Below are 25,660 nucleotides of genomic sequence, written 5' to 3'. Positions count from 1 at the left end.
ATGAAATTAAAATAGTACTTATTCTTATGGAACATGGTTTATTCTAAATGATTTATGGGTCCACATCATTAGATAATAAACTTGAATCCGAATCAATTCCTCTTGCAGCATTTCTTCTCTTCTCTGATGACGAGGGCGGGGCTATAACCTGTCACTCACATGAGATCAGCCAATAGCAAACCTTTCTTTTTTTACATTTGTTCTTGTTTCACTCAGATATATGACACAATAGGGAGGACAAGACGAACACAACTTCATGTCACAGTTTCATTAGGAGTCAACCCTTAGCAAAATTATAAACAAATGAATCATTAAAGGGTTTCTTAATTTAAGGAGTTTTGAGAGCCTGTCACACACGATGTGAAACTAACAGGCTCTCCGGGAGTCATGTGTCCATGATGACGAAAGTTCAGAAAACATTTCTATTGCACCAATCTCATGTGAACCGCATAAAGCTGTGCCGCTGTTTGCACTATAGGCTCTTAATGTAACTGATGCTTTTAGTAATTGTTTAACAACCAAATTTAGGAAACTGCAGAGGAAATCATTTTCAGTGGTAACGGACATTCTGTCGATAGTTGAGCCGAAACATCTCTTTTAATGCAGACAAAGAGAAACATGAGCATGAAACGTTTCAGACGTCCATCTTGTTTTCCGTGGAAGCGTGATTGTTCGCATCGATTCCTCTATTAAAGTCTCTTCCTCATCTTTCCCTTCTTGTTGCCGCCGCGCCCGAAGCCAGACCGCATCACTTCCTGTAGCCGCTGCTTTCCTTTGGCGCGCAGCTTCTTCATGCCGCCGCTCTGCAGGAACTGCTGTTTTGCTTTACGCTTGCGTAGCTTGAGGATCTGATCGCGGTTCTTCAGCTCCGATCGCACACGCGAGCCGCTCTCGGCATGAGCTCCTCCTCTTCCTCCCGACTGGCCACGAGCTCCTCCTCTTCCTCCCGACTGGCCATAAGCCCCTCCTCTTCCTCTCGACTGGCCATAAGCCCCTCCTCTTCCTCTCGACTGGCCATAAGCTCCTCCTCTTCCTCCACGACCTAAAGAAACCACAACACAAACACACTAGTACTCGAGAGAGCGGACGTCATGTGATCACTGGATGATTTTACAACACAATCTTTCAGTGTGCCCTAATTTGCATACTATCTAAATAGTAGTTATAGTAGGGTTACTCCGTCACAAATGTTGAAATGAGTATTTCCAAACAGACCCGAATGGTCTTCTTTTTCCAGTCAAAATCCGAAGTGCAGATCCGCGAACAAGCTAACGGCTAATATCGAGGATTCAATTAGAACTACAAACACGTGAAAAGTGTTAAAAAACTACAGACATGGAGGACGTTTAAGCACGTCAGTTAAAGATGACGAAGTACTATGTCTCAAAGCTTGTCTACTCTTTCAAAACACTCAAAAATGATGTATTTTTCCCATCACAAAAAGAGTACATACTTTATGGCGTAGTATAAATAGGGGAAGTGGAGCTAGCATTAGCGTCTTACCGCCGGAGTTCCTCCCTCTCGACGCTCCTCCAGTTTCTCCATCCGAGTCCGAATCGCGGTCATCCATCTTATTCTTCTTCTTCCATTCTTCATAACTGGACCAAAGTCAGGAAAACCAACTGACACGCAAGTGTTCACATCAGACCTTCACGAGTCCACAAGGGACCAACACCTCTTCCTTAATTCCTCTTCCTGTTCACATCAGGGTTAAAGTTCGGCGCAAAAATCTGTAGCGGTAATCAAATCAAAATGTTTAAATTGTCCTTCATGAACACAGAGACAACCATTACAATTCTCAATGAAAATTCACCCAATGTTTTAGATTATTGTTATTTTTGATCTGTGCATACGTTTTATTCGCACTTCGTAACATCTTCCCTTCGCGGGTCTAAATTAGAAGCTCTAAATTTATATTTCATTTATTTTTTGTCCAGAAAGCTTATTTCATTTTGATATATTTTTTAATTATTTAATTTTTTTTAATTTAATTTTATTTACCTTTAAATTATTAAATTTGATAGATAAATAAATAATAAAATAATAATTTAAGCACATTCTTTCAACTTTAATTCAAAATAATTGAATACACCCTTTAAAATTCAGCACAAAATATCTTATATTGGGTGTCTCTGCCAACCTCTTATGGAAAAATAATGATATAACATGATATTTCATGACTCTAGATGAGCTTATCTCTCTATATGGAGCAGAGCTGTCCCGCTGGGTCCTAAATTCAGTTCATTTCAGTATGCGTTCACATTAAACAAATCTTTTTTTTATATATATATATATATATATATATATATAAAGTTTCAGCATTTTTAGTTACAATTTTTAATATTTTTAGTTTTTTCTATGTGTACTGAAGCATTCCTTCCCCAAATTAACCGGCGATGGAAGGATTTGATCCTTTAACACAAAACTCCTCGAATCCTTCCATTGTTTTGGTGTATTCGTGGTTCAAGTGTGACAAAAGTCCTGGGCTTGATTGTGTATATCGTCTCTGAATGTAAACCATCCTCCCATCGCCCAGACCTCCTGTTAGAAAACAACATCAGCATCACGAGCTCCTGTAGAGCTGCTCTGAAACGAAAACACTCTTTCCCAGAAGGATACAAGTTCTTCTTCTTCTTCTTGCCGCTGACCACCGTCCCACTCTCGGTCCTGACCTTCTTGTGTTTGTCGTCTTTACCCGTGTCACGGACGAAACGCTTCCTCTTGCGATCCCTGCGGAGAACACGCGTGTGTGTCAGGATAAGCAGGCGTGTGTGTCGGGATAAGCAGGCGTGTGCACGGGGTCACGGGGTCACCGGCTCACCACTTCATCAGGCTCTTGTGTTGATTTAAAGACTTGTTCTCGTCACCCATCAGATCCAGAACCGCAGAGGAGGCCTGATGCTCGAACGAGCCCGCATCCGCCCCGAGACTCAGCCTACACACACACACATTTAACAGTTTCTAAATTGAACATGTTTAATAATAATAAGGCATATTATATAATGATGATGATGATGATGAAGGAGCCGGCCGTACCCTCGCTCTGAGTCGAAGTCTTTGGGTCTGTACGGGATGTAGAACTCTTCATCTTTTCCTGCTAATGTTTTCTTACCGCTGGTTTCAGTCTCTTGCTTTCGTTTCTTCCCTCCCACCACCTCAGAGAACACCATCTGTCAGGCGCAGGGGTCAGGGGTCAGGGGTCAGGCAGCTCGATTAGTGTGTTCTGCAGCGAGTGTGTAATCGGTGTGTTCGACCCTCACCTGAATCTCATCTTCGTCCTCGTCGGGTCGCGGTTCTGTCTTGGTTACCGTGGCGACGGGGGCCTGGCCCATCAGCTCGGCCCGCGCTGTGGAGAACTTCTGGACCAGAACACCGTCCCGGGATCGCTTGGCCCGCATCACCTCGCTGGCACTGGATTTGTTGCTGGAGTTGATTTCAAAAATAGTCTGAGGAGGAAATAAACATCTGAATCCAGTCAGAACCAGAACTATATTGCAAGTCTTCTGAAGTCAAACGCTGAGCAGGGAACGGATCTCAATCTGACCTTGTGCTGCAAAAGCTCATTGGTTCTCGTGACTAATCGAGACACAGTTAGTTATGAAGCATTTGTTATAAAATCAAACATTCGCCTCCTTTTATCGATTCCTCAGTATGAGTGTAGAGACTGTGTGTTCGTGTGTGTCGGACCCGTGCCGCTCTTAAAGTGACAGCACTAATATTCCTGCCGTCTCTATAATCACACTAATCACACACCAGAATCGGAATCGTTAAACTTCTAAACGATACACAACCCTAATCACACACGAGAGGCTATCAGCCAATAACGGCAGAAGATGAAGAGTGATGTTGATTTGAACAGCAGTGACGAGCGTTCGGCATGAGCCGTCAGAGACTGAACACACGTACAGATTTAGCCTTGTAGCCCTTGATGGAGTCCACCATCAGCAGCCGGTCCAGCTCCACCCGCTCCAGTCCCGAGCCTGAGACACACACACACACACACAGAAGAGTTCAGCAGGAGTTTCTCACACACACACACACACACACACACACACACACTCAGCTCCACTCGCTCCTGTCCCGAGCCTGAGACACACACACACACACACACACTCAGCTCCACTCGCTCCTGTCCCGAGCCTGAGACACACACACACACACACAGAAGAGTTCAGCAGGAGTTTCTCACACACACACACACACACACACACACACACTCAGCTCCACTCGCTCCTGTCCCGAGCCTGAGACACACACACACACACTCACCCAGCAGAGGGTGGACGGCCATCTTGGACAGGTCTGCGGTCTTGACGCGCTTGATGGACTCGGGTGACGGGCCGGGTCGGGACTTCAGGTACTGCTTGTAGGCGTTCTCGGAGACGCGGCGTAGAGTCTGCAGATCCAGAGAGTTCTCATACGCCGTCTGAAGCCGCGAGTCTTCATCGTCCAGAACACTCTGAGGAACCCGACCGAACACGCCGTCCGCATCTGACGGCCGGCACACACACACACACACATTAAGCCTTTTCAGGTGCAAGTAAATCTGTCAGTTACTTCAAGAAAAAAATGTTTAAAAAACGTGCTGTAAATATGGTTTATTCTGGAGCAATATTGTCATCAGTGTTCAATCAGCTTTGATATACAGCAGTCAACATTTGAAGTGGATCAAAAAAAGTTAATTAAAGTGATCCTAAGACAAGAACGGTATGAAATGGCTTTAGCGTTTACCTGGCGTGTGTTCGGGGACGGCGAGCTGTATGGGTCGACCCAAGAACAGGTGCAGGTCATAGAGGAACGGCACTTCATCAGAACACACCAGACTGAGCGCTGTCCCGCCTCTGCCGGCGCGAGCCACGCGACCTGCAACACAGAGGCCAGGGGTTAGAGGTCGAGGTCAGGGTGAGAGGTATGGGGTTAAAGGTCAAGGTCAGGGGTTAGATAATAAGGTCAGGTTCTAGAGGTCGAGGTCAGGGTGAGAGGTATGGGGTTAGAGGTCGAAGTCAGGGGTTAGAGGTCAAGGGTTAAAGGTCGATGTCAGGGGTCAGAGGTGTGGGGTTAAAGGTCGAGGTCAGGGGTTAGAGGTATGGGGTTAAAGGTCAAGGGTTAGATATCAAGGTCAGGTGTTAGAGGTCGAGGTCAGATGTATGGGGTTAAAGGTTGAGGTCAGGGGTTAGAGGAATGGGGTTAAAGGTCGAGGACAGGGGTTAGAGGTATGGGGTTAAAGGTCGAGGTCAGGTGTTAGATGACATGTGTTAAAGGTCGAGGTCCGGGGTTGGAGGTACGGGGTTAAAGGTTGAGGTCAGGGGATAGATGACATGGGTTAAAGGTCGAGGTCAGGGGTTAGAGGTATGGGGTTAAAGGTCGAGGTCAGGGGTCAAGCTCTGGGGTTAAAGGTCAGAAGTTACTTGTTAGGGGTTAAAGGTCAAGGTCAGGTGTTAGAGGCCAAACACTGGGGTTAAAGGTCAAGCGTCTGCTCCATCACACACCGACTCTGTGCAGGAAGAGCTTGGGCTTGGACGGGAAGTTGAAGTTGATGACGTTGTCGAGGAGGGGGATGTCGATGCCCCGGGCCGCCACATCAGTGACCAGCAGAACCATGGCCTTCCGGTGGACGAAGCGGCCGATGTTGATCTTACGGGCCGTCTGGTCCAGAGCGCTGTAGATGTAGGCGACCTCCACGCCCTGCTCCATCAGGAGCTGCAACACACACACACACACATCAGAACAAGAGACCAGAACCAGCACTTCCTGCTGCAAAACATGCGTACTGCGACGTTATCGAAATGATTCCAGTTTGCACGGCTATGCGGAAACAACTAAAGATCCTGTGATACGAGGCCAGACGAGTAGTTTGTAGAGAGACTACACGCCTGCGCACATACGTTCATACATCTAGGACTTTAAGAACTACTTTTGGGGGTTTTCAACGTCTACAATCAGAGATCTTGCTTATCAAAACAATATCTAAAAGCTTTTTAATTCTAAAAAAGGTAAACAGATCAATAAAAACAAACTAATAAAACAAAATGGTACAATTAAAGTGCAGCACATGCAAAGTTTGCAGTGACTGTGCAAACTAACCCATGAAAGGATATTATGAAAAAGATATCGCTTATTCAAACTGATTCAAGATTTTGTTTCCATGAATATATGATTGACCTGAGGAATGAAAGCTGGATCATACACGTGGATATTATTTTGTAAAGTCAAATTAAAGCACTTTGTACGAACCGCGTAAATGTTTTTCCATCGTATTTCATCATCCGCCTCAATCGACAGCATATTTTAATGTATATTTTTAGAATGTTTATTTATTTGAGTTTTATATGCTATTGACCAACATTTGCATGGATTTGCATAAAAACACAGCTGATGGCGGTAGTGACGGCCTCAGGACAGGTTTTATTGCGGTTTTCGATGGAAACAGAGCGTGATTTCCCCGCACCTGTTTCAGGAACTCCACGTGATGTTTGGTGGCGACGAACACCACCGTCTGTTCCTGCGGCTTCACCACGTTCCTCAGCAGATGCAGAAGCAGAGCCTGTTTATCGTCCATGCGCACGTGGAAGAACGAGAGCTGGGAAACACACAGCAGTACAATCGCTTCATACACACACTTTTACTTCCAATCGGCAGAGAAGACATTTATAATGTTACAAAAACATTTGATTTTAAATGAACTTTCCATTCATCAGAATCCTGAAAAATGCTCTTCAACATTAATTATACTTCATATAAATGTGTGTTGATCATCAGATCCTCATATTAGAGTGATTTCTGAAGGGTCATGTGACACTGAAGACTGGAGTATGATGATAAATTCAGCTTTGATCACAGGAATAAACTGGATATTCATATAGAAACAGCTGATTTACACTGGAATATTTATGCAAATGCAGCTTTGATGAGCAGAAGAGACTTTTTCAGAAACATGTGACCCGAACCCCAGACCCTTTTCCTCATGTAACACGTGTTAATGGTCTTATAGTGAAGGATTCGTCCGTGCATGTTTGCGTAACAGAACGTGGATGTTCACCTTCAGCTGGTCACTGAGTTTCGTGTCCACATCCAGACGAACGAGGACCGGCTCTGTGAGGCCTGTGCGGGAAACAGGGATCAGACGATCAGAAGAGCTCAACTCGCCATACTCTGAACAAAGCCAATCCTTTAAACATTGTAATAAAGATGTAATAATGCATTTTGATTCTAAGATATTCATCAACATGGAAACGTAAATGTCTGAGCTTCTGTCTAGATGCGTAGGGTCGCAGTTTTGTATTGGGATATACGGAGACACAGTGTAGTGTTGAGGCCCTGGTTATATAAGGTCATAATGTCAGTGAGTAGGAGACAATCACCGGCTCTGGCGAACTCCACGATCAGTTTGGGAAGCGTGGCGGAGAACAGCAGTGTCTGTCGAGCGTCTGGGAGACGTCTGATGATCTCTGAGAGCTGATCCGCAAAACCCATCTCAAACAGCCTGGAGAAGCAGAAACATCTCGTTAGTGACGAGGGAAGGTCCAGCAGTGCTCCACTCATGTTCTGAGACGTCTCTCACCTGTCGGCTTCATCAAACACCACGTACTCCACACCCTGGAGCTTCAGGTTCATCTCCTGGATCACGTGCATCAGACGCCCGGGAGTCCCAATGATGCTGCAGAACATGAGGAGAACATCAGAAAAACATGAAGAGAAGAGGAGAACAACAGGAGAACATCAGAAAAACATGAGGAGAAGAGGAGAACAACAGGAGAACATCAGAAAAACATGAGGAGAAGAGGAGAACATCAGAAAAACATCAGAAAAACATCAGAAAAACATGAGGAGAAGAGGAGAACAACAGGAGAACATCAGAAAAACATGAGAAGAAGAGGAGAACAACAGGAGAACATCAGAAAAACATGAAAAGAAGAGGAGAACAACAGGACAACATTAGGAGAACAACAGAACATGAGGAGAAGAGGAGAACAAAAGAAGAGCAAGAAGAAAAGAGGAGAACAAATGACCATGAGAACAAAAGGAGAAAAACAGGAGGACATGAGAACAATAGGAGAACAAAAGGAGAACAAAAGACCAACAGACCAACAAAAGGAGAACAGCAGCAGAACAACAGGAGAACATGAAAACAAAAGGAGGACAAAAGGAGAACATGAGAACAAAAGGCGAAAAAAGAACATGAGAACAACAGGAGAACATGAGGTGAACAAAAGGAGAATGAGAACAACAGGAAAACATAAGTAGAACATGAGAACAACAGGTGAACAAAAGGAGAACAGCAAGCAAACAACAGGAGAACAAAAGGAGAACAGGAGAACATGATGTTCACATCACACAATCATCAAACACACACTCAGGGACACACACACTTTCTTCGAGGGTGAACTTACATGTCTGGATTCTCATGAAGAGCAGCAAACTGGTCGTCCATCCTGACAAACAGAGAAACACACACAGTCACGACTGATGCTAAAACACAAGACTGAAGTTCATCCGAGACACACACACACACACACACACACACACACACACACACCTGTCTCCACCAAGAATCAGCGCCGTCTTCAGCCCAGTAAACTTCCCCAGCTGAAACACAGAAACACTGAGTGAGTGAGTGAGTGAGTGAGTGAGTGTGTGAGAGTTTGTATGAGCGTGTATGAGTGTGTGTGTGTGTGTGTGTGTGTGTGTGTGAGTGTGTGAGTGAGTGAGTGAGTGTGTGAGTGAGTGTGTGTTAGAGTGTGTGAGTGAGTGAGTGAGTGAGTGAGTGAGTGAGTGTGTGAGTGAGTGAGTGAGTGAGTGAGTGAGTGTGTGAGTGAGTGTGTGTTAGAGTGTGTGAGTGAGTGAGTGAGTGAGAGTTTGTATGAGCGTGTATGAGTGTGTGTGTGTGTGTGTGTGTGTGTGTGAGTGTGTGAGTGTGTGAGTGAGTGAGTGAGTGAGTGAGTGAGTGAGTGAGTGAGTGAGTGTGTGAGTGAGTGTGTGTTAGAGTGTGTGAGTGAGTGAGTGAGTGAGTGAGTGAGTGAGTGAGTGAGTGTGTGAGTGAGTGAGTGAGTGAGTGAGTGAGTGAGTGAGTGAGTGTGTGAGTGAGTGAGTGAGTGAGTGAGTGAGTGAGTGAGTGTGTGAGTGAGTGTGTGTGTGTTAGAGTGTGTGAGTGAGTGAGTGAGTGAGTGAGTGTGTGTGTGAGTGTGTGAGAGTTTGTATGAGTGCGTGTGTGTGTGTGTGAGTGTGCCAGTGTGAGAGTGAGCACCTCTTTGGTGAACTTCATGGTCTGCAGGGCTAGTTCTCTGGTTGGCGTGAGCACTAGCGCTCTGACTCCGGTCTGCGCCTGCGGGACCTTCAGCTTCTCGAACATCGGGATAAGGAACGCTGCCGTTTTCCCGCTTCCCGTCCTTGCCATGGCAACCACATCCTTCCCATCCAGGATCATGGGAATAGTCTGAGGAAGAGGAACAGACACACGAGTCTTAAAGCGATCGCTCACCCAAAAGTGAAGCTTGTATTTGAGCAGTGTGTGTGCCGTTACCTTCCTCTGGATGGGAGTGGGGACTTTATAGCCCTTCTTCATGATGCCTTTATACACCGGATAGCTGAGACCTGCACACACACACACATTTACTCCAGTGATGGACTGGTTGAGTGTGTGATTGATAGAGAGAGTGATTCTCACCCATGGACTGAAAGCCGCCGGACTTCTTCTTCTTCTTGTTCTGGGCTCTGACCAGCTCTCTGGTATCCGGCTCCGCGTCGGACACACACTCAGATGAAGCCGGGAAGCGAGGGAGTCTTCTGTTGGGCTGAACAACAACACAACACAGTCGGCTCTGGTCCACTCACACACACAACCCTCACTTATAAAGCGCTACAGGCAGAAGGCTGAAAGCGAGAGATAAACACTAGGAGTGTGGCAGTTCCCTCGTGTCCCGATGCGACGCACGTCACGACACTGAACTCACGACCGACTCACGACCGACTCACGACACTGAACTCACGACCGACTCACGACACTGAACTCACGACCGACTCACGACACTGAACTCACGACCGACTCACGACACTGAACTCACGACCGATTTACGACACTGAACTCACGACCGACTAACGACACTGAACTCACGACCGACTCACGACACTGAACTCACGACCGACTCACGACACTGAACTCACGACCGACTAACGACACTGAACTCACGACCGACTCACGACACTGAACTCACGACCGACTCACGACACTGAACTCACGACCGACTCACGACACTGAACTCACGACCGACCAACTCACGACACTGAACTCACGACCGACCAACTCACGACACTGAACTCACGACCGACTCACGACACTGAACTCACGACCGACTCACGACACTGAACTCACGACCGACTCACGACACTGAACTCACGACCGACTCACGACACTGAACTCACGACCGACCAACTCACGACACTGAACTCACGACCGACCAACTCACGACACTGAACTCACGACCGACCAACTCACGACACTGAACTCACGACCGACCAACTCACGACACTGAACTCACGACCGACCAACTCACGACACTGAACTCACGACCGACTAACGACCGACTCACGACACTGAACTCACGACCGACTCACGACACTGAACTCACGACCGACTCACGACCGACTCACGACACTGAACTCACGACCGACTCACGACACTGAACTCACGACCGACTAACGACACTGAACTCACGACCGACTAACGACACTGAACTCACGACCGACTCACGACACTGAACTCACGACCGACTCACGACACTGAACTCACGACCGACTCACGACACTGAACTCACGACCGACTAACGACACTGAACTCACGACCGACTAACGACACTGAACTCACTCACGACCAACTAACGACACTGAACTCACTCACGACCAACTCACGACACTGAACTCACGACCGACTAACGACACTGAACTCACGACCGACTAACGACACTGAACTCACGACCGACCAACTCACGACACTGAACTCACGACCGACTAACGACACTGAACTCACGACCGACTAACGACACTGAACTCACGACCGACTAACGACACTGAACTCACGACCGACTAACGACACTGAACTCACGACCGACTAACGACACTGAACTCACGACCGACTCACGACACTGAACTCACGACCGACTCACGACACTGAACTCACGACCGACTAACGACACTGAACTCACGACCGACTAACGACACTGAACTCACGACCGACTAACGACACTGAACTCACGACCGACTCACGACACTGAACTCACGACCGACGACCGACTCACGACACTGAACTCACGACCGACTAACGACACTGAACTCACGACCGACTAACAACACTGAACTCACGACCGACTAACGACACTGAACTCACGACCGACTAACGACACTGAACTCACGACCGACTAACGACACTGAACTCACGACCAACTAACGACACTGAACTCACTCACGACCAACTCACGACACTGAACTCACGACCGACTAACGACACTGAACTCACTCACGACCAACTAACGACACTGAACTCACTCACGACCAACTAACGACACTGAACTCACGACCGACTAACGACACTGAACTCACTCACGACCAACTCACGACACTGAACTCACGACACTGAACTCACGACCAACTCACGACTGACTAACGACAGTGAACTCGCGAACGACTCACGACACTGAACTCACTCAGGACCGACTAACGACACTGAACTCACTCGTGATACTGAACTCACGACCGACTCATGACACTGAACTCACTCACGACCAACTCACGACACTGAACTCACGACCGACTAACGACACTGAACTCACTCACGACCAACTAACGACACTGAACTCACGACACTGAACTCACTCACGACCAACTAACGACACTGAACTCACGACCGACTAACGACACTGAACTCACTCACGACCAACTCACGACACTGAACTCACGACACTGAACTCACGACCAACTCACGACTGACTAACGACAGTGAACTCGCGAACGACTCACGACACTGAACTCACTCAGGACCGACTAACGACACTGAACTCACTCAGGACCGACTAACGACACTGAACTCACTCGTGATACTGAACTCACGACCGACTCATGACACTGAACTCACGACACTGAACTCGCGACGCTGAACTCACTCACGACACTGAACTCACTTGCAACACTGAACTCACGACACTCCAAGACATGATAAAAGGTGAGCTATAAATGTACTGTCGATTAAAATGCTAAATTTGGTGTTACAGTTCGTGTGTAAAAGAATATTCTTGGACTTGGTGCTGAAACCCAAAGCACAGGATAATAGAGACACCAGAACAACAATATTCATTATTCTGAAACTTAAAATACAAAATTATTTCAGATGAATATGCTTGAGCTCTGTCACCAACTCGATATATTTAAAATAATGTCCAACACTTTTACTGGTAACATCAGATCTGGCATTACAGTATAAGGACCCACAGATATTCCCTCAGTGCATTATTAGACATTTTATTCATCATTATAGTACAGTTTAATGTAATACTGACACTAAAACTGGATTTTATTTTCATACAGTAATGTTTTATTATGCGTAAACTATCCATGATGCATATATTGTTGTATTGCATTACCCATGATGCTGTGCAGAAATTCCTCCAATCAGATGCGATCAAATGACTAATAATCAGTTATTCGTTTTTGAATGCGTCATATCAGCAGTATCAATATAATTTTTGCAGCAAGGGTCACATATTTCACAGAGACATCTAGAGCTAAATTAATACACTTTATGACGAGTTCCGAACAGAAACTGGATTGAGTGTAAACGCGTGAAACTAAGTTACAACCAAAACATTTCACATGATTAATATGACGGTCTTTCAATAACACATGAAACGATGATAAAACAGCAAATATGTGACGGTATCGTGTTAGTTTGGACTCACTGTATCGTCGTCATCTTTGACTCCTACAGCCACTTCAAACTCTTCATCCTCAGACTCGTGGTCTCTGTGCTTCCTCCTCTTCGTCATCTTCTTCCTCCTGTGGGCCATTACTGGGTTCACTTCTACAACCCGCCGAGATCTGCGCGCGGGACTCTTGAGGAATCACCGTTTAATCGAAGAGATCAGGGGCTCCGTGAGATCAAAACACCGGAGACACGGGAAACACGTGTGCGTCAGGAGCGGCGCGGAGAGATGACGTACGCAGAGAGCGCGACTCTGCTCTTCAAGGAGTCGCCACACGGTGGCAGCACTAACTGCGCGTACCCGCGGTCGGTCATTCGGGACTGTTTATATCATCACGTCAAAACATCTGCTGTTGGAAGATTGTGGTTTACATGGTTTTCTAATTAAACTTAAAAACTAACCTCTCGGGATTAGAGAATGTTCTGCAGCCTTGGTCATGTTTAGGCTGTAATAAGGTATAAGAAAAGAGAACCTTAAAAGAAAGTTCTGAAACATTTGGTTCCCAAAAAATAACCCAATGTGACCCATAAGGCGTACATTTGTACCAAAATGTACATTTACTATCAAATTGATTATTTTTATTATCAAAATCATGATTGAACACGAAATGCCTACTTAAAACAGTAAAGTAAAACTCTGCAAAAAAGTAACTTTGCTAAAGAAAACAGGCCATAGGGATAGTGGCTTATCTGCTCTGGAACAAAAAAAAAAAGAAATGTTTTGACATTTTTGAGATAAAGACTCCCAATTGTTTTTGTCTTTTTTTTTTCTTTTTTTTTTTTTGGTGGCAGAAACAATGTTGTTTGTGTTCCTAGAAACTCGTGAGTAATGAAGACAGAAGGATCATATTTAGGTGAACAATCAGTTCCCAAGAGAAACCTTTAGATGTGTTCTCGTGTATTAATCAGCAATCAGCTCAGTCTGAAACAACGTGTTTCCTTGTTACGAACATCAAGAGAACATCCAGGTTACACGTTATTTTAAGGTGTCATTGTTACAGTGTAATTATATTTACTGAGTAATATTAAGTAACTACATGTAGGGTTAGGGCAGGATAAGGGTTTGGTTGAGGGTTAGTTATGCATAATTTGCTGTTATTAATATGGTAAGTACATGTAAGAAGGACACTGTACAATAAAGTGTTACTGAACGTTCCATTGTGTCATTCTTCAATCATCATGGAACGTCACTTTGTTCGAACGTTCTGAAACTTAAACCGTTAGACGAACATGTTCCAGAAATAAACATTCAATAAACGATGCATAAATAATGTTTTTGTTCTAAAGTTTTGAGAACATTATTAAAAAATAAGATAATTTTGAGTAAACGTCACTGGAGGACCGTTTGTTTATTACTGGAGAATCTTGCCAGAACGTTCCCTGTTTCCCAACGGGCTGATCAGATGCAGGAGTGCTGAGCCAGAACCCATCAGCATCATCAGAACCGGTGGATGTGTCCCGCTCAGATCTGTGGATGTGATTAAACCCTGCAGATGAAGCTCGGGTCAGGTCAGGAACACATCAGTCCTGCCGCTGCGTGACCTGAGGATGGAGGAACACGATCAGATCTGCGTCTCATAATCCACACTAACGCGTCTCTATAGCGCAGTGTGTTTATCCTGCAATACGCGACATCAGTTTGTGTGGGTTTAGGGTTTAGGGTGCGTATCATATGCACGTAAGAACTCATTTCGCGTATAAATTGCACGATAAACCCAATGTGTGCTATAGAGACGCATTTCAGTCTCACATCAGGCGCGTTTAAACACGATAATTATGCCGTGTTTACGCGTGTTCCTTCACGATCACAGATTCTCGTGTCATCAGACAGCAGATGATCTCCATCATAAACCACTGAAGCCAGCGGGTTCTTCTGGGTTCTGACCTGGTTTCACAGAAACTGGCACAAGAAAGAGTAGACGATCTCACTCATTCCCTTTCAAGTGAGTCAACATGCAGACAGGAGGCTTCAGGCATTTACACTCGCACTCGATATACAGGGGATTATATTATATTAAGGATAAAGCTGCGGGTATTAGTGCTGGAGCACCGAATGACAGATGCATCTCATATTGAGACATGAACTGATTTCTGGGCCCAAACGCAATGATGATCAGATGTGAGGGCATATATAGAGTATTGAGTGGATCATGACTCAAATGTTCACGTTTAAACATTACCCTGTCATATATCTGTCAGATTTATTATAAATCTCCAGCTCTTAAAAGCTCAGTCTGGTGCTAAAGTTAAAACAGAACCAATTAGCATCAGCGCTAATCCTATGCCTGACAATACCAGTCAAGGTCCACTTTATTATCCCACGGGGGATTCATATGGTCAGTCATTACGCGCCCTCCATATACCTTATACATATTCTCTAAAAATAAACACATGAATTGACAGAAACTAACAGTGAAAATATATAAGAAATGGCTATCACAACCAAAGCTGATTGCTGACGAGAGTCCTTCAAGAATCGCCCTTAGCGATTTATATTGTTTTATTGTTTTTATATTTTGTATTTTCCTTGTAAAGTTTTAACTGCTGTTTCTTTTTAAGGTATTAACATCTGTCCAGGGACAATGGAAGAAAAATAGCCTTTTGGCTAATTCTAGTACATTTGCAGTAATGCTAATTAATGTACACTGTCCCTGCCAAATAAATAAATAAATAAAATAAGAAGTCATAGATCCACTACAGCTCACACACGGGGCACTCTTCTATCTTCTATAGTATTCGAGAGAGAAACGCTTCTGGAACAAGAACAAATGTGGGCGGGGCTTGATTGTGTGTGTGCCGAGTTGATTGGATGGTTGTCGTTTGCCCCGCCCACATCATCAGAGACTCATTCTTTTCACTGCAAAACTGTTAAGATCTAATCAAACTCAAAGTAGTTTCGGTGTTTTAGATGAATGTATTTAGTTTTATTCAGCAATAATATGTAATGTTTTGACCTGAATAATATATATATATATATATATATTAGATATTATTGTTTTAGGTTGTACTAAAAAAATTTTTTTTACTGATTTTAATGTGAATTTAATGTTATTTTACTGACATGTCCACTGGTCTGAGTCCATGACCCGCTTAGATGCCGGGCTCGGTGAAATATGTCATGAGTGTGTAAATATATCTCTCAATATCAGAGAGAGAGACCATATGTGGACAAGTGAGGCTTACGGCAATCTGCCTTATCCAGCATTACACACTCTAAGAAAGGATTTACTTTGTAATTCTTGATTAGATAGAATGTCTCTGCTAAACGAAAGTAGAAAGCACACACACGACCTGGCCAGCAACACACACACAACATTAGTGTGATCATCAACGCTGACTCGGACCGCGCACACACACTCTCTCTCTCTCTCTCACACACACACACACAAACACACACACTCACTCTCTCTCTCTCTCTCACACACAAACACACACTCTCACACACACACACTGACTCTTTCACACACACACTCACTCTCACACACACTCTCTCTCTCTGTCTTTCTCTCTCTCTCTCACACACACTCACTCTTTCACACACACACATACACACACACTCACTCTCACACACACTCACTCTTTCACACACACACACACACACACACATACACATACACACACACTCACTCTCACACACACTCACTCTTTCACACACACAAACACACACACTCACTCTCACACACACTCTCTCTCTCTATCTTTCTCTCTCTCTCTCACACACACACACACACACACAAACACACACACTCACTCTCACACACACTCACTCTTTCACACACACACACATACACACACACTCACTCTCACACACACTCACTCTTTCACACACACACACACACACACACACACATACACACACACTCACTCTCACACACACTCACACACACATACACACGGCTCTTCCACCTTCAGCTGCTGGAGGGATGATGCGCACACACACACACACACACACACACACACACTCTCGATGACCGTGAGAGTCTCCGCGTATCTTCAGTCTCTCTGGATCTGATGTTGATGCGCATCCATGACTTTATCCGCACTTCTGCTGTACTGGACTCTGACACCAGCACTGCTGTCCACACAGGGTGAGTGTGTGTGTGTGTGTGTGTGTGTGTGTGTGTGTGTGTGTGTGTGTGTGTGTGTGTGTGTGTGTGTGAGAAAGTGTGTGTGTGTGAGAGAGAGAGAGAGAGAGAGTGTGTGTGTGTGTGTGAGAGAGAGAGAGAGAGAGAGAGAGTGTGTGTGTGTGTGTGTGTGTGAGAGAGAGAGAGAGAGAGAGAGAGAGTGTGTGTGTGAGTGAGAGAGAGAGAGAGAGGTGACAGAGAGTGTGTGTGTGTGAGAGAGAGAGAGAGAGAGTGTGTGTGATCAGTGTGTGTATGAGAGAGAGAGGGAGTTAGGGTGCACGGTGACAGAGAGAGAGAGTGTGTGTGTGTGTGTGTGATCAGTGTGTGTATGAGAGATGTGTTGTGTTCTCAGTGTGTGTGTTGTGTTTTCAGTGTGTGTGTGTTGTGTTCTCAGTGTGTGTTGTGTTCTCAGTGTGTGTGTGTTGTGTTCTCAGTGTGTGTGTTGTGTTCTCAGTGTGTCGGTGTTGTGTTCTCAGTGTGTGTGTTGTGTTCTCAGTGTGTGTGTGTTGTGTTCTCAGTGTGTGTGTTGTGTTCTCAGTGTGTGTGTTGTGTTCTCAGTGTGTGTTGTGTTCTCAGTGTGTGTGTTGTGTTCTCAGTGTGTGTGTGTTGTGTTCTCAGTGTGTGTGTTGTGTTCTCAGTGTGTGTGTTGTGTTCTCAGTGTGTGTGTTGTGTTCTCAGTGTGTGTGTTGTGTTCTCAGTGTGTGTGTTGTGTTCTCAGTGTGTGTGTGTTGTGTTCTCAGTGTGTGTGTTGTGTTCTCAGTGTGTGTGTTGTGTTCTCAGTGTGTGTGTGTTGTGTTCTCAGTGTGTGTGTTGTGTTCTCAGTGTGTGTGTGTTGTGTTCTCAGTGTGTGTGTGTTGTGTTCTCAGTGTGTGTGTTGTGTTCTCAGTGTGTGTGTGTTGTGTTCTCAGTGTGTGTGTTATGTTCTCAGTGTGTGTGTTGTGTTCTCAGTGTGTGTTGTGTTCTCAGTGTGTGTGTTGTGTTCTCAGTGTGTGTGTGTTGTGTTCTCAGTGTGTGTGTTGTGTTCTCAGTGTGTGTGTTGTGTTCTCAGTGTGTGTGTGTTGTGTTCTCAGTGTGTGTGTGTTGTGTTCTCAGTGTGTGTGTTGTGTTCTCAGTGTGTGTGTGTGTTGTGTTCTCAGTGTGTGTGTTGTGTTCTCAGTGTGTGTGTTATGTTCTCAGTGTGTGTGTTGTGTTCTCAGTGTTGGTGTTATGTTCTCAGTGTGTGTGTGTTGTGTTCTCAGTGTGTGTGTGTTGTGTTCTCAGTGTGTGTGTTGTGTTCTCAGTGTGTGTGTTGTGTTCTCAGTGTGTGTGTTGTGTTCTCAGTGTGTGTGTTGTGTTCTCAGTGTGTGTGTTGTGTTCTCAGTGTGTGTGTTATGTTCTCAGTGTGTGTGTTGTGTTCTCAGTGTGTGTGTTATGTTCTCAGTGTGTGTGTGTTGTGTTCTCAGTGTATGTGTGTTGTGTTCTCAGTGTGTGTGTTGTGTTCTCAGTGTGTGTGTTGTGTTCTCAGTGTGTGTGTTGTGTTCTCAGTGTGTGTGTTGTGTTCTCAGTGTGTGTGTGTGTTGTGTTCTCAGTGTGTGTGTTGTGTTCTCAGTGTGTGTTGTGTTCTCAGTGTGTGTGTTATGTTCTCAGTGTGTGTGTTGTGTTCTCAGTGTGTGTGTTATGTTCTCAGTGTGTGTGTTGTGTTCTCAGTGTGTGTGTTATGTTCTCAGTGTGTGTGTTGTGTTCTCAGTGTGTGTGTTATGTTCTCAGTGTGTGTGTGTTGTGTTCTCAGTGTGTGTGTGTTGTGTTCTCAGTGTGTGTGTTGTGTTCTCAGTGTGTGTGTTGTGTTCTCAGTGTGTGTGTGTGTTGTGTTCTCAGTGTGTGTGTTGTGTTCTCAGTGTGTGTGTTGTGTTCTCAGTGTGTGTGTTATGTTCTCAGTGTGTGTTGTGTTCTCAGTGTGTGTGTGTTGTGTTCTCAGTGTGTGTGTTGTGTTCTCAGTGTGTGTTGTGTTCTCAGTGTGTGTGTGTTGTGTTCTCAGTGTGTGTGTGTTGTGTTCTCAGTGTGTGTGTTGTGTTCTCAGTGTGTGTGTTGTGTTCTCAGTGTGTGTGTGTTGTGTTCTCAGTGTGTGTGTTGTGTTCTCAGTGTGTGTGTTATGTTCTCAGTGTGTGTGTTGTGTTCTCAGTGTGTGTGTGTGTGTGTGTGTGTGTTGTGTTCTCAGTGTGTGTGTTATGTTCTCAGTGTGTGTGTTGTGTTCTCAGTGTGTGTGTGTGTGTTGTGTTCTCAGTGTGTGTGTTGTGTTCTCAGTGTGTGTGTTGTGTTCTCAGTGTGTGTGTTATGTTCTCAGTGTGTGTGTTGTGTTCTCAGTGTGTGTGTTGTGTTCTCAGTGTGTGTGTTGTGTTCTCAGTGTGTGTGTGTGTGTTGTGTTCTCAGTGTGTGTGTTGTGTTCTCAGTGTGTGTGTTGTGTTCTCAGTGTGTGTGTTATGTTCTCAGTGTGTGTGTTGTGTTCTCAGTGTGTGTGTTATGTTCTCAGTGTGTGTGTTGTGTTCTCAGTGTGTGTGTTATGTTCTCAGTGTGTGTGTGTTGTGTTCTCAGTGTGTGTGTGTTGTGTTCTCAGTGTGTGTGTTGTGTTCTCAGTGTGTGTGTTGTGTTCTCAGTGTGTGTGTTATGTTCTCAGTGTGTGTTGTGTTCTCAGTGTGTGTGTGTGTTGTGTTCTCAGTGTGTGTGTTGTGTTCTCAGTGTGTGTTGTGTTCTCAGTGTGTGTGTGTTGTGTTCTCAGTGTGTGTGTGTTGTGTTCTCAGTGTGTGTGTTGTGTTCTCAGTGTGTGTGTTGTGTTCTCAGTGTGTGTGTTGTGTTCTCAGTGTGTGTGTTGTGTTCTCAGTGTGTGTGTTATGTTCTCAGTGTGTGTGTTGTGTTCTCAGTGTGTGTGTGTGTGTGTGTGTGTTGTGTTCTCAGTGTGTGTGTTATGTTCTCAGTGTGTGTGTTGTGTTCTCAGTGTGTGTGTGTGTGTTGTGTTCTCAGTGTGTGTGTTGTGTTCTCAGTGTGTGTGTTGTGTTCTCAGTGTGTGTGTTATGTTCTCAGTGTGTGTGTTGTGTTCTCAGTGTGTGTGTGTGTGTGTGTTGTGTTCTCAGTGTGTGTTGTGTTCTCAGTGTGTGTTGTGTTCTCAGTGTGTGTGTTGTGTTCTCAGTGTGTGTGTGTGTTGTGTTCTCAGTGTGTGTTGTGTTCTCAGTGTGTGTGTGTTGTGTTCTCAGTGTGTGTTGTGTTCTCAGTGTGTGTGTTGTGTTCTCAGTGTGTGTGTTGTGTTCTCAGTGTGTGTGTGTTGTGTTCTCAGTGTGTGTGTGTGTTGTGTTCTCAGTGTGTGTGTGTGTTGTGTTCTCAGTGTGTGTGTTGTGTTCTCAGTGTGTGTGTGTGTGTGTTGTGTTCTCAGTGTGTGTGTGTGTTGTGTTCTCAGTGTGTGTGTTGTGTTTTCAGTGTGTGTGTGTTGTGTTCTCAGTGTGTGTTGTGTTCTCAGTGTGTGTGTGTGTTGTGTTCTCAGTGTGTGTGTGTTGTGTTCTCAGTGTGTGTTGTGTTCTCAGTGTGTGTGTGTGTGTGTTGTGTTCTCAGTGTGTGTTGTGTTCTCAGTGTGTGTGTGTGTTGTGTTCTCAGTGTGTGTGTTGTGTTCTCAGTGTGTGTGTTGTGTTCTCAGTGTGTGTGTGTGTGTGTGTTGTGTTCTCAGTGTGTGTGTGTTGTGTTCTCAGTGGACGGCCTGCAGTGTTACGGGTGTAACGTGTTCCACGGCCAGAAGTATGTGGACGTGGGCTGTGGGCGTCCCGAGGTCATCACGTGCACACACTCACACAAGGGCTTCAAGCACCGCTTCTGCATCAAGACCGAGAGCAGTGAGTCAACACAACCGCAGGAACACACACTGACCGACACACAGCGTGCAAGATTACTGTTCTCCACACACCCCACACAGCACAGGAAGTGACCTCAGCGATGTCCGACATCTGTGTTAAACAGTCTGTACACTTACAAAGTTCGGTTGTCATGTATGGACCCTCATTATGTTACTGTGTTAGTGTGGGGCTATTTTGAGTCTTGTTAGTGGTATAAACTAGCGATTTCTCTTTACTTATTATATGCCCCCATTACTAGCATTATAAACTAAACAGTTTTTACAGATAACATTCGATTATCATGAAAACAACTCTCAGAGAACGGTTGACTAGGTGTCAATGTTTTATTAGACCAAAGGTTCGTTGTTCGCCGGAGTTCTCCTTTAATCTACGTAGCTTAGTCTCACACAGCCAACAAACAACCTAAATAACAACATTCAACACACTCAAATCCCGTTTAGTGTGATAGTGAAACGGTTAGAGCGAGTGAAGCAGCGCTGCGTTACCTCAAGTTTAATTCCTCTTATAAACTGACCTGTGTGAGTAATTCAGCACTTAAGTGTAGTTCAGTAGAATGAAATGTCCTTATTACTTTAATGTATATCCGTGGTCCTTTAACTCGCGATGTGTGTGGCGCTGGTATACGTCTAGCAGTCGCGCCCATACTACAGTCATGTTAAAAACATCACTGTATTCACTCATGCATAAAAGATCCATCAGCTTGACCACAAGATCCATAATTCCCCTTAAAGCGGAATATACGCCATTAATATACGCCGTTGTTATCGTAAGAGGTTAGCGACCCCTGGTGGCGAAACCATCTTGCATATTTTACTTTTAACTAATGTTAACAATTTCAATTTTAACAACGTATTAGTAAATGTTGAAATTATTATTAACTATGATGAAAAGGTTGAGGGGGTTGGGGTGAGGTGGTAACTAAGGAATGTTAACTAATGAACCTTACTGTAAAGTGTTACCGTTACATTAAAAACACACTTTTTAACATTATATTTTGATGATAATTCCACTATTGTGTAAAATAGTAAATGCAAAACTTAATTGCATTAAGTTGGTTTAAATGCAATTACATCAGAAGTAACTAATTAAATTACACAAATCATCCCTTTCTTTCCCAAGGGAACAGTAATATCAGCGACGTGCCGATGTGTGTGTGTGACCCGCGTGATGCCGAATCTCAGGCGCCCAGAATGGATGGGCTTATATTTGCAGATGGGACTTCATGTTGACGGTATATTGGCCAAACGGTCTCTATTCTACATGTAAACGCAGCCGGTGATCATGTGTTCCTATGAGTCCAATACAGAGAATCCATGATTGTTCAGTTCAGAAACACATCAGTCTCGGTGTGCTGACGTTAGAGCGGCCCGTCCTGAAGCGCGCTGACGTCCACGTCAATCTCCCGTCTGAAGCAAAGGGCTGACGCAGCGTTGGCTCAGGAGTGCTGATCAACACACACTGGTGTTTCTTTAATCCCAGCGTTTACTCCAGCTTTACACTCCTGCTCCCTGTACAAATGATACATGACCAATAATGCACAGCAATCCTGAACCCATTTCAGCTTCATTTTATACGATTAATCAGACAAGAATTTTTAAAAATAACTTGCAGCCATTTGATTATACTTCACTTAAGCCACAGACTGAAGTTACGTTTTTAAATTGAAAAATGCTGATTTTTTTACAGTGATGCTATCAGCTGCTAAACAAGGACATTTTAGTGCACTAAATCTAACAAGAGCGCGAAAACAACTAAAACTTAGCAGGTGTAAATTAACCAGCACATGCAGTAGCAAACACGCTAAAATATCTTTTAAAAACCTGATGCAGCGGCGCTACAACTAATTCTCTCCGTACCACACTGGATTAGCAGCACGAGTCCAGTTTCCTTCAAGAACGTTTACCAAAAACTCCAAGAGCAATGACGTCAGTAACACCATCCGTAAGATAATCAGCAACAACATCAGTAACACTCCATTTTATTATTCTTCTGAAACATTTAATAAACGTTAGTTGAACGTTGGAGGAACGTTTGTTCATAACTTTGAGATAATCTTGCTAGACCATTAGCTTAAGTTCGCAGAATTGTTCTGGGGTTTCATATATTGCAATAAACAGATTTGATTCCTGTCGGCACAGACGTGTGTGTGTACATTAAGTTCAGTGGCCGCATGATGGTCACGGTGACACACGAGTCCCTGAGCCTCCTTATTAATGAGTTTAATTATTAGCCTTGAGACACACACTCTGGTGACGCAGCAAAGACCAGAAGTGAGTGACAGCTGTTTTCTGTGACTGACAGCTCTCTCTCTTTATCTCCCCCTCTCTCGCCCCCCCTCCCCCTCTCTGCAGCGGCGCTGGGAATCATCCTCACCAGTGGATGCGCCACCTCTCGCCACTGTCAGCAACAGGAACTGCCCGGCGTGCGCATCCACTGCTGCGACTCGGACCTGTGCAACAGCGCCACCCTCTGGCGGCCACACACACACACACACACACTGCAGCTGCTGCTCGCCGCGCTCCTGTGGATCTGCTTATGATTCCTCATGAACTCTAGCAGCGAGAGACTGCACAGGATAAACAGCACGTACACACGGGGTTACTACGACAGTAATGATCTCATCGGCAGTGTTGGGGAAAGTAACTCCGTACAGTAATGCATTACAATACTGCGTTACTCCCTTAAAAAGTAACTAATTGCGTTACTTAGTTACTTTTTCAGAAAAGTAATATGTTACGTTACTTTTGCGTTACTTTTTTTCCACCTGGGTTGAGCTTGTTTTTTTTTTTTATATATATATAACAAATAAGTTTTATTTTTGGGAAAATGTAAAGAATTTCTCACCAAAGCTGCTGTTCTGGAACACAGAAGAATAGGATGCAGGACAAGAAAGTTTAACTTTAATGATAAAAGGAAAATATATTTAGTTATTGGAGGTTTGCATAATATTCTGATTCTGCATTTCACTGATTTTATTAATTTTGAGGAATGTTGAATCTTTTTTGTGTGAGAAAAGTAAATGCTCACATTTAGTCAAGAACTACAATAACATCATATTTACACACACACACACACACACACACAAACGCACACACACACACACACACACACACACACAGAACACCTCTGCACGTCGATTTGTCTCAACATAAGGCCAGGAGAGCTGTCAGTCAATAAATGGGATAACAAAGTAAGTTATTTGAAAATGTTAGATTTTGTTACAAATTTAAAAGTAATGCTTTACTTTACTAGTTACTTGAAAAAGTAATCTGATTACATAACTCAAGTTACTTGAGCTCCCCAACACTGCCCATCAGCATCACTCTTCATACTCATTCCTTCTGATTTCTCCTTGTGAGAAGCGTCATGTAAACAGTTGTGTTGTCTGTTCTATGTAGCGCGTATTTTACAGTCATGTGTGCATGCCATACGTACATCTGAGGTTTTTGCAATAACTGTGTAATAAGTAGGTACTAAACTGAACCTAACCGACTGCTTTCAGTGGAGTAAACATGGATGCTCAACCTGAAATCAGTCACCATGAAATCAAAATGGACAACTCTTGTTTTTTAATGGAAATTTGCAGTGTTTATTATGACTGATTTATGGGTGCAGTGTTAATAATCTTGACTCAGAATCATTTCTTGTTGCATCATCTCGTCTCCGATGACGAGGGCGGGGCTATGACCTGTCACTCACATGAGTTCAGCCAATAGCAATCCACAACCAGCCAATCAATCAAGCCCCTCCCACATGTGTTGTGGTTCCAGAAGACAGTACAGTCATGTGATCAAACGGTCATCTTTAAAATCATTTCTGCCCTAAAACAGCATGGCTTATTTGCCACATAATGTACAAATTTCGAGAAAGTAAGGACACGTTTGAGACCCCAGTTAGCTTAAAAATAAGTTTGACAACACACCTGAACTTTCTTCTGGTGATCTGTGATGATATAAAGCTATGAAAAAATATTGGGATAAGCATTCATCTTACATTACTTATATGATTAATTATATTTTTGTTCATGTAGTCAATTGTTAGACATTGCACTAATAATTTATTTATTAAAAACTGCAAATGTAACAAAGGTTTTGCTTTCAAATCTTTTCTATTCTAGTGCACAACAATACAGAGTTAAACAGTAAATTATCCATATTACCTTAAAATAACCTAAAACAAACCCTAACCCTATCATAAGTGGGTTTCATGTGGTTCATTAATATCACTCAGTGCGTATTTGTCTAATTACACTGTTACCTTAAAATAACGTGTGACCAACGTTCGCTTCTGCATTCACTCATGCGGGACGGATGGATGTTAAACTTCCCCATGACTGAGAAGTCACGACACAGGTTTGTCAGCATATTTTGACAATGAGCCGAACACAATCAAAAAGTAAATAAATTGTAATGTTTCTGAACCCTTTTTCTGGATTTGTTTAACGGTCGTCCACGACGGGTCAGTCACATGTACGAGGTTGACCAATAGGAGCACAGAAGCTTTGCGTACAACTTTCAAAAATGGCGAAACGAAAGAGAGACGATGGTGCTACGTTAAAACTAAAAGTAAAAATATATAAGAAAACAATACTTTACCTCAAGTTCTCTTTGGAGGATTGACAGCCCATACTTTTCTCAATTCAAGCAATCCAGGAACGTGTTTGTCGGGTTTTCTTTCTTTTTTTACTTTTTCCTGAA

The 25,660-nt window shown here is 44.2% G+C and overlaps 2 protein-coding genes across 2 annotated transcripts; one reads left to right on the top strand and one right to left on the bottom strand.

Moving 5' to 3' along the window:
* Nucleotides 1-253: 253 nt before the first annotated feature.
* ddx54 (DEAD-box helicase 54) lies at nucleotides 254-13,195 on the bottom strand. Its single transcript, XM_039662105.2, has 20 exons — nucleotides 12,945-13,195; nucleotides 9,665-9,791; nucleotides 9,521-9,591; nucleotides 9,245-9,433; nucleotides 8,537-8,586; nucleotides 8,391-8,432; nucleotides 7,562-7,657; nucleotides 7,362-7,483; nucleotides 7,040-7,101; nucleotides 6,449-6,580; nucleotides 5,490-5,700; nucleotides 4,732-4,863; nucleotides 4,270-4,491; nucleotides 3,907-3,980; nucleotides 3,261-3,446; nucleotides 3,037-3,170; nucleotides 2,822-2,935; nucleotides 2,620-2,730; nucleotides 1,504-1,598; nucleotides 254-1,042 (listed from the first exon to the last, which is right to left on the bottom strand). The coding sequence occupies exons 1-20, from the start codon at nucleotides 13,050-13,052 to the stop codon at nucleotides 690-692; spliced, it is 2,631 nt and encodes an 876-aa protein (XP_039518039.2). The 5' UTR covers nucleotides 13,053-13,195; the 3' UTR covers nucleotides 254-689.
* A 3,717-nt stretch (nucleotides 13,196-16,912) lies between these two features.
* Nucleotides 16,913-25,044, top strand: LOC148981527 (uncharacterized). Its single transcript, XM_089129719.1, has 3 exons — nucleotides 16,913-17,055; nucleotides 20,802-20,942; nucleotides 23,315-25,044. Exons 1-3 carry the CDS (start codon nucleotides 16,995-16,997, stop codon nucleotides 23,500-23,502), a joined length of 390 nt encoding a protein of 129 aa, XP_088985845.1. The 5' UTR covers nucleotides 16,913-16,994; the 3' UTR covers nucleotides 23,503-25,044.
* The last annotated feature ends 616 nt before the right edge of the window (nucleotides 25,045-25,660 follow it).

The sequence above is a fragment of the Pimephales promelas genome, chromosome 4 (genome assembly GCF_988280905.1).
Source record: "Pimephales promelas chromosome 4, fPimPro1.hap1.1, whole genome shotgun sequence".
Taxonomy (NCBI): Eukaryota; Metazoa; Chordata; class Actinopteri; order Cypriniformes; family Leuciscidae; genus Pimephales; species Pimephales promelas.
This window is presented reverse-complemented; position numbering and strand designations above follow the sequence as displayed.